The sequence below is a fragment of the Diplotaxodon limnothrissa genome, linkage group LG10, assembly GCF_057381915.1.
Source record: "Diplotaxodon limnothrissa isolate DT_005_m linkage group LG10, D_limnothrissa_male_GT1.1, whole genome shotgun sequence".
NCBI classification, from domain to species: Eukaryota; Metazoa; Chordata; class Actinopteri; order Cichliformes; family Cichlidae; genus Diplotaxodon; species Diplotaxodon limnothrissa.
Window position 1 is genome coordinate 33,834,645 of NC_140605.1, and position 12,181 is coordinate 33,846,825.

At 41.9% G+C, this 12,181-nt stretch overlaps 1 protein-coding gene across 1 annotated transcript in view; it reads left to right on the top strand.

Annotated features, from left to right (window-relative positions):
• Nucleotides 1–12,181, top strand: part of grk6 (G protein-coupled receptor kinase 6) — a 49,956-nt gene that overhangs the window by 23,200 nt on the left and 14,575 nt on the right. Inside the window, exons 4-6 of the mRNA XM_085364729.1 lie at nt 2,210–2,287; nt 3,691–3,791; nt 6,945–7,037. Of these exons, the coding sequence (XP_085220855.1) occupies nt 2,210–2,287; nt 3,691–3,791; nt 6,945–7,037 (272 nt within the window). The remainder of the gene's footprint in view (nt 1–2,209; nt 2,288–3,690; nt 3,792–6,944; nt 7,038–12,181) is intronic.

Genomic DNA, 12,181 nt, shown 5'->3' on the forward strand with positions numbered 1-12,181 from the left:
GGTCGTCCTCCGGAGACCACAGATTTGTAGATGTCCCTACGTGTTAAATATCAGTAATTCATCACTGTCATCTGTGATTATCCTCTCGGGATGTGTTTACAAAAATCCAGTCCATGTGATTACACTCAAGATATTTCAGTTTTATAGAGCCGCTGCATGTTGTCTTGAGTTGAGGGTTCATTCCCTGGGAAATCTATCCAGTCAGTGCAATAACAAGTTTGAACAAGTCCAAAATCTTAAAATCTGATCTGAAACCACCTGCTGGTGATACGGTAAAGTCAGAGGATAATCAGTGTTTGTAGGGTTCACTCTGCAGAGACCATGAATCTCTGTGCAAAAGTTCATAACAAATGAGGGTTTGAAGCATAAAGAGCTCTTTGACCTGTCAGACAGTATCACACTCAGAACAAAAACAAACATTATTCAGACAGGAAGTGTGGGATTATTTTATATTAACTGTCCTGGTTCATGGCTAATCCTGTCTGAGCTTAGGTAAGGGCAAGGGTAAGTCAAATTTCACCTGCTAATATGGGAAAGTAGTAAAAACAAATGAAAGCTGTCAGGTTGTAACTGCGGAGGCTCATCAGGTTGAGGTAATGTCAGATTAACCGTTTAAGCCTGCATTTCTTTAAGTTTTGCCAATTTGGTGTTATTAACAGTAGAAATGATTTGTTAAAGTGGATCAGGTAATGGTTGCAGTCCTATCTGCTGAGGTAGAGGAGGTTAATGAAGGCAGTCTGCTCTGCTCAGCTGACTCCAGTCTGATGGCTTTGCAGTTTTCAACTCGCATTCGAAGCAATTATGCTCCCTTTTACCCCACAACCGCTTCCCGTCTCGTCTCTGAGAGCCCTGCGAGAGGACGAGATGGAGAGGGGAAAATGAGATTTGAACCGTCTCCGCTGTCACTTAGCATTAGTTTACAGGCTCTCGCTGCCAGAGGGGAGAGGAAGCACTTTGGGGTTTTCCAGTCAGGCTCAGTTTACTGCAGGTCATTCACAGGGAGGAGTAGATGCAATCGGTTCGGGTGTGGGGGAGGAGGGCTACAAAAAGTCTTCAATTAACTCATAAAGTGGGTTTTCTGAAGCCGAGAGGAGGCTGCAGGGGACACACACGAAGCTGGTAGTTCAGCTGAGCAATCATTCAATAGTATGGGCTTTCAATACTGTCATCATATATTCACAGTTTCATCAGATCCAAATTAATGACTGAGTTATGTTTTTAAATGAAATGACATCTAGTGGTCATATGCAGAAATGCATGTAAAAATGAGCTTATGTGGAAAAAAAAAAGAAAAAAAAAAAAGAGTTCACTTTAACCCAAACACTTCTCTAACTCTGTTTAGATAGCGCTATATAAATGCAATCCATTATTATTAGTCAGGTGTTTTGATGACAGGATGCTAAAAAAAATACAGCTAGCAGCAACATGGTAAAACCCAAATAAAATAAATGTTTTTAACCACATTTTTCTGGCAATGCTGAAACTGAAAACCACATCCTGGTACTCTTCTCTTTGTGAAGGTCTGGCAGTGTCACATTGTAGTGCAGAAATTCTCAAAACTCCTTAGTTAGCTTGAGATGCCAGAAACTACCTTGTTTGTCTTAAGTGCTAAAAACTCTTTAGTTAGTTTAAAATGCTAAAAGCTACCCAGTTAGCATCAATTGCTAAAAACTACTTAGCCTCAGAAGCTAAAAGCAACCCGGTTAGCATCAATTGCTAAAAACTACTTAGCCTCAAATGCTAAAAGCAACCTGTTTCGCGTCAATTGCTAAATGCTACTTGGTTAGCATCAATTGCTAAAAACTACTTGGTTAGCATCAGTAGCTAAAAGCTAATTGATTATTGTTAATTGCTAAGAATTACTTGGTTAACCCTAATTACGAAAACGACTTTATTTCAAGTGATTAAAAAATACTCAGCAATAATTGATAAGTTACTGAGTTTGCCTCAAACATTAAAATTGACTTGCTTGGATTTAATGCTAAAAGCTACCTGTGTAGGTTCAGGCGCTAAAGCCTTCTTGGTTAAACTTTCTTCGTACTAAGAAATACAAAGGCCCTAGAACATAATGTCACAAACAAAAAGTAAACTCAGGTCATGGCAGTAAATGAATTCACTGAGATAAGTTGAGCACAGTTTTGTCCTCAGATTGTGTTATTTGAGTATTAGCGCCTGCTGACAGCATGCTGATGTGTGCGTTTCTCTGCAGGCGGATTACGAGGTGACGCCGGATGAGAAGAGGAAGGAGTGCGGACAGGAGCTCATCGAAAAATACTTCAACCCAAAGGTACTTTCTGATGTTTCCTGTCAGGTCTGACATGGTTTTATTTTTATTAGGATGATATCTGTTAGTATTTTTGTTTATTGCCCACATGTACAGGATCAGAGATAGCTCAAAGCTCATTTCCCTCTGAAGCAGGAAGATATAGAAACAAGCCCAAACTGAAGACCAACGACCATCAAATGACCAAAAGGTTTCCACTGGCTTTTGGTCATTAAATGTGTCACAAACATAAAATATCTACAAAAATCACCTGAAAAGTGTCCAAACTGTGATGTTTAAAGAAAATTATTGCATTGGACGATCTTGAATTTGACAACAAAACATCAGTTTTGTTGTCAAAGTAGCAGAGGAGCTCTGTCGGAGTGATTTAAACTTTTATTAATGATGCATTCATTGACAAAAATATCAGACCAAAAGTCGTCAAATCTTTTCCATGTTTTACATTGTTTCTGTCTGTCGGTACCAGTGTGCTGTGACAGTGTGCACTATAGATTTATTTTATAATTTTATTCAAAATACATGTAAATTATTAAATTAATAAAACTCGTCATCACAGCAGACTGAATAGAGTCACTGAGTTTTGGACAAAGTGCTAAATTTATTTGTATTTTTTAGTTTTTTACTGTTATTATTTTTTCAGCCAGTTTTGTAGCAGACGGTTCGACTGTCTTCTGTTAAATGCCCCCACTGTGGTTGAATTTTAAAAACACCTGCCTCTAGAGCGTCCCTGAACGCATCACTCAGGAGGAAGCGCTCAGTCCGGCTCGTCAAGAAGGAAATCTGATGGAAAATCAGATTTAATCAGCTGATGATGGATGATGATGGGAGCAGAGCCGCTCATTGGCTGACCTTATGATGATGTAACTACCTGCAGTCCTGAGGCCTGAACTATGAAGGAGGGTTTGTGAGGTTCAGGATAATCCTGAAGTTTCAGTGTCATGAAGGTGGTTCACTTCTCAGCAGGCGAAGGTTATGTTTGACATAAGAGATCACCGCCTGCTGACCAATCAGATCTCTGTGTTTGATAGTAAGAGGGTCAAAAGTCTTTTCTCTCTACCTCAGGTGTTTCCAGGCCAGGTGAGATAGGTAGTCTGATGCCTGACCAGCATCTGTGCTTCTGATACTCTGATTGGTCATTGCCTGTGTCAGGATCAGTGAAGCCAGATAACAGAAAGAAATCCTGGCCTCGCCTCGTAGTTCAGGCCTCGGTTCAGGCTGAAGCTCCGCCCTGATGTTTCCTGCTAATTCTGTGTGAGCGCGAACGTGCAGGTCTGAACCTGCAGACGAACACAAACACCTCCCAGCTCCGTCTCAAACCTCATCCGTCCGGCTCTCTCTGTCAGAGTTACAGTCGGAGCTGATTCACTGTTTTCACCTGGATTTCATGTGTTTTTTTCCCTGTGCAGTCAGAGGACCACGTGCCTGAGGTGGAGGAGGCCATGATGGCTCAGTGCACAGAGAGGCTGCAGCAGGAGGCCTGCAAAGACCTCTTCAAGGACTGTACCAAGTAAGATTGCAGGGTTTTTAAGGATTTGTTTGCTGTTCTTTTGGATATATTTCCCCAGTTTAATCAGATCAGCTTTTTTAAGGTTTGATTAATGTGCTTGTTCAGACTCTCGCTCACCTTGGACCCCAGGAACATTAAAGTTGAGAGGTTTTCACTGGGCAAGGGGATACTACCAAAAAACACACATAAACAAAAAGTGACTTGTAACACAAATGTAAAACCTAAGCTGTTAGATAAATCAAAGAAATTAAATCTGAGACCCCCCCCACACACCTTACAGTCCGGAGTAAGCAGCCCTGAGGCTGAAACAAGAATCCTCAGTCAGTTTCAGACCAGTGAAACCAGTCCATAACAAACTGTTTTCAAAGAAAATCAGAAAAGGAAACATTCAGAGCTGAGACCATTCGCCAACCAAAGATGTCACCAGATATTATTATTAGGAAACCCATGAACAGGCCGAGGTGCTATTTCCTGACTCTAATGTACATCTAATGACATCAGAGTTTACAAACCACAGTGGAAACCCATAAAACCAAAATAATATGGTTGTTGACTCAATCAGTACTTTTAACCTTCCCTTTCACTGCAGTTGAGTAAAGCTGGGATCCCCACAGCACCATTTACAAACTGGAGTAAGAAACAGTTTCCGTTTCAGGGTAAATAAATTAAATCAGCTGAGTCAAATGTATTCTTTTACCTCGAAATATTTAAAATACAACAGCTGCTCTCTTTGTTCATGCTTTCTCACAAAAAGCCTTTGAACTCTAGGACTCGTTTATGGCGTCAGCATTTACCTGATGATGGTCAAACACACGAGTAACGGCACCAACAGCTGACTCCAACAAAATAAGACGAGCAGCGTCAGACAGAAAGATGAATGTGCCGCATCCAGATCCTATCTCAAGTCCAAGCTGCTTCACTTTACTGGGAATATCACAAGATCTGGAATATTCTGCTTCACCTGCTGCGGCTTTAACCCGACTCTGTGGATGGGCAGTGATGTGCGTTTTGTCTCTGCGTCACAAAAAAAGATTTCCCCCAGAATCTTCCCACTCAGACGCTTCATTTTATGGACACATGAAGGAAAATGTGATTACATCTACGTTTGAGAAGCTGCAGGTTTTCCGAGCGTGTGATGAGCTTGGAAACGAATCGGCGTTTGTTTGAACAATGCCCTGTTTGTGTAGGCGCGGCAGAGAAATTGCCACTTAATGTCAAATATAAGAGATTCAGTTGTGCAGATATGACAGACTTTATCCATTCTGCGTGAAATAAAACATCCCTTTGTGTCGAGGGTGTCGGCGTTAGCGCTTATCCAGAAATATCTCTGGTAAACATCGAGGGCCCTGCAGAGAAACCGGCAGCCGGGCTTTGATGTCGGCCCTGTGCGAAGTCTTTAAAAGTCACAAGGCTCGAGTCCAACTGAAGTCAGAGTTCAGAGCAGCGTCGATTTTTAGAAGGTGATAAAGTCAACGGTTTTTTCAAACTTGTGTCCTGAGTGTTGTGTGTGTGAGGGGTTATGATTGGCCCAGAGGAGGACCAAACGTCCGAAGAGTTCTCCGTCTAATAACGTTTGCTGGAGTGTTTCTGGGGTTTTTGTTACGCAACAATAATTCAATTCAGTTTTATTTATATCACACCAAACCACAACAACAGTCGCCTCACGGTGCTTCAGAATGTGAGGCAAAGAGCCGACAGCACTACAGAGAGATGCGTGACAATGAAATTCCAATAATCGCAGGTTCATTTTAAAGCCCTGAGTCTTTGTAACGTCTCCAGTATCGGTGGCTGTTTGTCAGGCTGCAGATGACGTAAAACAAAACTAACTAAAAAAAGGAAAAGAAAAGTTTGACTTGAGCAGGTTGTAAAAATAATATGAATACATTTAATGCTGCTTCTCTGATGCGGTGTGCTAACAACACTCACATGTTGAGTAACGTCCTCTTCACCGCTGCGTAGGCGTGATGCAGCGCAGAGAGGCAAAATCAACACCGCGATCTCTGAACTGCAAATGTAAAGCAGCCATCGTGCGTCAACTTACAGCTGACAGTAGACCATTCAAAGCTCTGTGTGGGTCACTCTGTGGCTGCCCACCTGAGGGTAACCTGCAGTTCCTCTAACGTCCACCGGAGGCTTCCTGCAGGATGCATACAGGGCACCCAAGGATGAAACATTTATGGCTAACGCTGTAATTTAAAAAGCCTGTGCATCGAAGCAAAGTCTCATTGAGGACACTGATGACCGAAGAAGAGGTGTGTGCAAGAGAGGAGGTTTACTGGCAGACCTGCAGGATTTCAGGAGCATCCAAAACAGGAAATAAGCAAACGGGTTTGTGATAAAACCACGACAGACCCAGCGATGTTTGCATGCTTTGCAGCATCTTATTAACGGTTGCTGTACACTCAAACACCTTGGCTGCAGCTCACAGCCGGACACATACCAACAACAACAAAACTAATGACAACAGCACAGCCTTTTGCACTGGCGAGGTGATTGCAGATGCCGTGCAGGTGCGTCCATCTCACCTGCAGCAGCATCACAGACCACGCCTCGCCACAGAGTTAGTCTGCACTGTACCTTTTTTTGGTCTGGCTTTTAGATGACTCGACTAGTCTGAGATCTCTCCGTTGTCCAGCCATCCGTCCATATTGCTTATCTGAGTGCAGGATGGAGCAGCACCTCCACCAGCTCATCCGCAGAGACAGTGTGGGACTCTGAAGCCAGACATGTTATATCATCTCTGCAGCATGTCCCTCCTCCTAGTAGGGGTCTGCTGGGAGGTGTCCTACTCAGTGTCCTGAGCATGGACTGACTTCTTTCGATGTGGAGGACCATTAGCTCTGCTCTGAGCCCCTCTGAGTCGTTTAATCACTAATAAAGTGTCACCAGGAACATCCCAACTCACAACAAAGTCATGTTCAACTCGGCGGGTTTGTGTCCACATGAAGGGAATAAAATACCCGAAAATCCTTCATTTTCCTGAGTCCAGTGTGAGGTTCACCTTAACCCAACGAGACCAGTGAGGTCACAGCAAACAGGAGACGCAGAAATAATTAGATTGTTGACTTAAATGACTTAAATGATCGGAGATCTCTCAGTGATGAAGCTGAATTCAGTGTGAAACTGACAGCTGTTGTGTTGTGTGTTTTCCAGACTGATCCACGACTACCTGAGCATGGCGCCCTTCGCAGACTACCTCGACAGCATGTACTACAACAGGTTCCTCCAGTGGAAATGGCTGGAGAGGTAACATTTAAGCATAAACACCGACTTTCTCCTTCTTTCTTTCTGCTCTCTGTGTGCAGCAACTTTTTCAACTTAAAAAAAATAACTCAGGCACATTCAGAGGCACTAAATCCTCCACAGGACCAGTACGAACACGCTCAGCTGCTTCATCAGTGTCCTTCAATCTCCCCGGGGGGGTGAGAACAGTCTTTACAAACAAAATCACCGTCACACGTTTAAAAATCTGATTTGGAAATTGCTCAATGGGGATGTTTCACTTTTCTGTTGACTACTATGGGGTAGCTACTCGAACAGACAGCCTACAGGGGGTTCTGCAGAATTTCAAGCAACACCCGAGGGCGTTTGCTCAATCATGCAGTGTGACCGAGCAGTGTCTAATCACATCTTCAGAAATAAGAGATAAACGCTTCCACAGAGCTGTGCTGAGCGATAACAGGTTTACAGAAAAACAAAGGATGACAATCTCTCCAAACAGCTCCAACGTGTCCTGCAAACAACTCCTAAATACCTGAAGCAAGAGCAGCGATTCACCTTCAGCTACACTTTTCTATTCCTGGATTCTTTGAGGTTTGAAGGTGGGTGTGGCTTCTGTGACATCGTACACATCCTAGAGCAGAAAAAACCCAACTGCTCCTGGCACAGGGAGTACTTAAACAATTGGACTTCCTATAAAAATCAAGCAGTCGGCCCCTGCTGGTTGGCTGAAAGAGACGTCCATGTTTTTATACACAGCAGATGGCGCTGTAGATCGTTTTTAAATCACACCAGAAAATAGACACAGCAGGGTATCTCAAATAAGGGTGGGTTTTTATAATCGATTCATCGATTAAAATCGATTCTGGCTTGGATAACGTAAAATCGATTCATTAAAATCCTGAATCGATTTTTTAATATAAATTTATTTTGCCCGAAATGCCAGAATCTCTGGTGACATCTCACAAAATTTCAAGAACCACCAAACAGTTAAGACAGTAAATGAGAGCAGGTACAGGGATTCTGCACATAGACTTAAACACACAGCGCGACCCGCGGATCAGAATCAGTTAGATGTCGCCTTTCTCACGGTCGGGGCTGAAAGCCGACAGCTCGCTGATTCTGATCTGTCGGCGGGTCGGCGCTTTGTGTTCACGCCCTTTATGAGCCGATTCTAAAGCTGTTACTTTGATGTCTCTCCAAACAATATTGACCGAACCAGCAGCAAAAGAAGATCCAAACGCTTCACATAAACATCGTCATGAATTCACTCTTTTACTGTTTTGCTTCCACTGCCATGCACAGCTCTCTCTCTCTCTCTCTCTCGAACAGTTTCCCTTTCTTCATTATTCGCTTGCTTGTTATGCACAAGTCTACTGTTGTTTACAGGCTGTCGGCTGCTGTTTTTTTCCCTTTTACATTCTTCCGAAAAGAAAACCTCATTTCTGCTGTTCAATACTGAACAAATTTAAACTATTATTAATTATTCAAAATGCAAAATGCTTAGCCGTGTCTCTAATAAAACCACTGTAACGTCAGAGGTAATGTTCATTAATTAATGGTTTTCTTTCGTTTTTGATGTACTGCAGAATATTTGTATAAAATCCCAGGCCAGGAAAATCACCTTCATGTTTTTCTGTGTTTTAATCTCAGCTACTTTGACACAAAGGCATCTGCTGTGACGCTTACACCTGTGATAAAGTCTTGCGTGTGTCAGCTTCCTTTTTATTGATACAAAAATATGTAAATGTACTGATCTGAATTATATTTCTGACTGTCAAAATTTCCCAGATTTAAATCGAATCGAATCGAATTAAATCGAATCGATTCAGGACCTTGTGAATCGGAATTGAATCGATTCTAGAAATCAGTGACAATACCCAGCCCTAGTCTCAAAGTGTGGGCCACAGCCCCCTGGTGGTCTATGAACGAACTGCAGTTTGGCAAAAAGAAACATTTGACAATAAAAAATTACTTTTTTTTCCACTAACCAGTTCATGTTTTGGGAGGGCTGCAGCCTATCACAGCAGCCATACTGGACAAGTCTGTGGCAGGGCTCACACATTAGTATTTAATTAATTTGTTATCGCTCATTTGCAAGAAAAGTAAAAGGGAAGCTGTTTATAGAGAATTGAGATCAAGCAAATCTTTGTGAACCAGCAATGAAAGAAGTTCTTCTTCTTTAGTCTTGTGTGTCACACTTGTTTTTTTTAAGATTTCAGTGTGGCTTCCTTAGAAATGTTTGGTTAATTATGAAGCGACCTGCAGCTGCTCGAAGGACGCAGTGAAACCACTCAAGGTCACATCTGGCGACCATAACTTTTCCCTTAGGATATTCTGTCACATGACTGCGCTGCCACTTTAACACACAGAGTAATTGGAAGAAATAGTTTCTTCTTTCAACACTGAGAAAAATATCCACAAGCCAAAATCCAGACTTCCCACAGGGACTTCTCCTGATGAGGATTCCCAGGAAACACCAGGGTCCTGATTCCTGGTATTCAGCTGTAAGCACGCTCTGATGAGTGCTTTGTTAATTTGTTTGTGGTGGAGTAAGCCGACACACAATGGCATAATGGCAGTTTTGTCAGGTTTGTTTGCTTCTCTGATGGTTCCCAGTCTCCACTTTGAAAACTTCAGCGATGCCGCAAACAAACTCTGGATCCTGCAGACTATTTTGCTTTCATTGTTTAAACTTATGCTCATGATGGATTAGCGGAAACAACACTCTTGGGAAACCAGGGAATCTTACAGGGATCCACGTTTAGCAGATATAAAACACAAGTCTCGTTTGTTCCAGCCTCACATGCCGTTTAACAGTTTTTTAAAGGGTTTAGCGTGATCGGTTTTCCGGGAACTGCGGAGGGTTGTTGACCTCAAACTTCTCAGTTCATCGACTGAAGTTTCAAGGACTAGCTCTGAATTCCTTCCTTTAAATGAGGCAAAATCATGAGAAATGAGCATCATAAGTGGAAGTTCTCTTTTAGCAGTAAAGCCAGGCTGCCGTGCTGCTGACTGACAGAGATTAAAGTCGTGGTCATTCAAGATGTCTCCACGCAGTTATCAGAGAGACAGCTTGAGCCAAGAAATTGTTTTACATAAAGCTGCATGTCATTTTTAGTCACTCTAAGAGGGCAGTAGAAAATTTAGCTCATTTATAGTTCGGAAATATAATTCACTGATTTGCTCAGTGTAGTCAAAAAATTTACCTGAAGTTGTTTTGCTCAGCAAGGCTAAAAGAATTATAGTCAGGTTTGTGCTCAAAAGATCAGCGTTGCTGCTTTACCAGGTGTAACAATTAAGCTTAACATCCAGGCATCCATGAAAACAGGATTTATGAAATTTAACGGAGTTAGAAGTTAGCAGGAAGTTAGCTCGCTAGTTTGCACCTAAACATGAGATAGCATGCTCTGACTGAGAGATTTCTGAAACATTCAAACGTACAGCTCTGCTATCACTTCCAACATAAATGAAGACAGAAAACTAAACAGCAGTGACGTTTGTAGGGTTACTGAAGTTGGACGAGCTGGTATATAATGTTGTGCTACCTGGTGGCTAGCGACACAGCTATGTTAGCATAACATAAACACAGTTAAGCTGGAACGCTTTTTTCCACTTGATAAAAGTTAACGTGAGAGTTCCCGATGGTTAGGGACAAATGCAATCGCATGGCAGGATGCTGTAAACGGACCAAACTTCAGCCAGGAGAACAACTGAGATAATCCATCCACAATACGAGGTTAGTCATTCATATACTGCTGCATGGGCTGGGCTGTAGTTACATCGTAAGGTTTTAAAAACTGAGCTTTAAAAACACAACAGCCTTAATAAACACAGAGTAATTTGGGCCTGGAAGCAGGATTCATCACGTCATCACTTAAAGATAGCATGTGGGGTCCCACAGGGCTTAGACCTTGGACCTCTTTATAGAAATAAACTAATGACTGCCAGTTATGTCTCATTTAGTCCTGAAAAGAAAGAGTCCTCCCTGTACTTCTGTCTGCCTGGCATTAAAAACTCAATGACTTCTTGCAGTTTAACTCAGAAATATGATCAGAACAAAAACAAGGATTGTAGTCTTATCCAACAGGGACACTCCCCATCTTGGACTGCTAAGAACCAAAGTAAAGCAATCTAAACTTTATTCAGATAGAAAATAATTAAATGCCTAATGGAGATTATGGTATTTTCATCTTGCCTTTGGTCTCCAACAAGATTATAAAACATAATACCTCAATTTCTTCCAGCCTCCTGATCAGAGGCCAGAAACTGATAAATAAGCCTAAATTTGAGTAAATGTTCAACTAAAGCTACCAAGTCACAATCTGAATAAACCTCAGAATCTCTGCCTTTTATTAACTTAGGCAAAAAGACACAAAGGGACAAAACAAATCTGACATTTGGATTTAATTGGTGAACTTAAAGATGAACGACATCTTTGTGCTTCAAGTAAGGAGAGAAAAGTGTCAGACGTGACGACAAGAAGGAAAGTAATTTTTCCCTGTCAGTACTTCTTAAAAGCTTCTCTCGTGCAGGCAGATTGCTCTCTTGCTGGAAAAACGAGACAGACTGACTAACTCAAGAGAAGAATACGTCCGCAGACTAATGGGGCTGATTTAGCAGGGCTGGGTAATGGCTGATAGTAAGCAGCTGATGATGCAGGAGTGCAGTCAGAGAGAGTGAAGAAACCTAAACGGGGAAACTGGCTCTCAAAGTAATGTCAATAATTTATTATTTGCTTCCCACCCTGTTAGCTAGCTGTGTCTCAATTTAAATCAGAAGCTGGATCTGTGATTGTTTTTCGCCTGTATGTGGAGTTGTGTTGTTTGTAAGCTAATGCTAGCTAGTGTTGCTCATTGTTGATGCTGGGAAATTAGGAAAGGGAATTGGACGTAAGCATCAGTGTGACTTTATCAACCTATCACATAGAAATCAGTCCACACGCTATTAAAGCCTAAAGAGAAAGATGGAGAAAATCTTTGAGTTTCATTAGAGTATGTTCCAACACTGTCAATAAAAAGATATTAACAAATTAATAGTGAGGGCTACTGCACGTTTTAATATGCAGGGCAGCAGAGAGAGTGGTGCTTTTGTTGCTAGTAACTTTCCATATTCCTTGTGATTTCCATTTGAATACATCAGATGATTGTTGGCAGAGAAATTTGCCAATA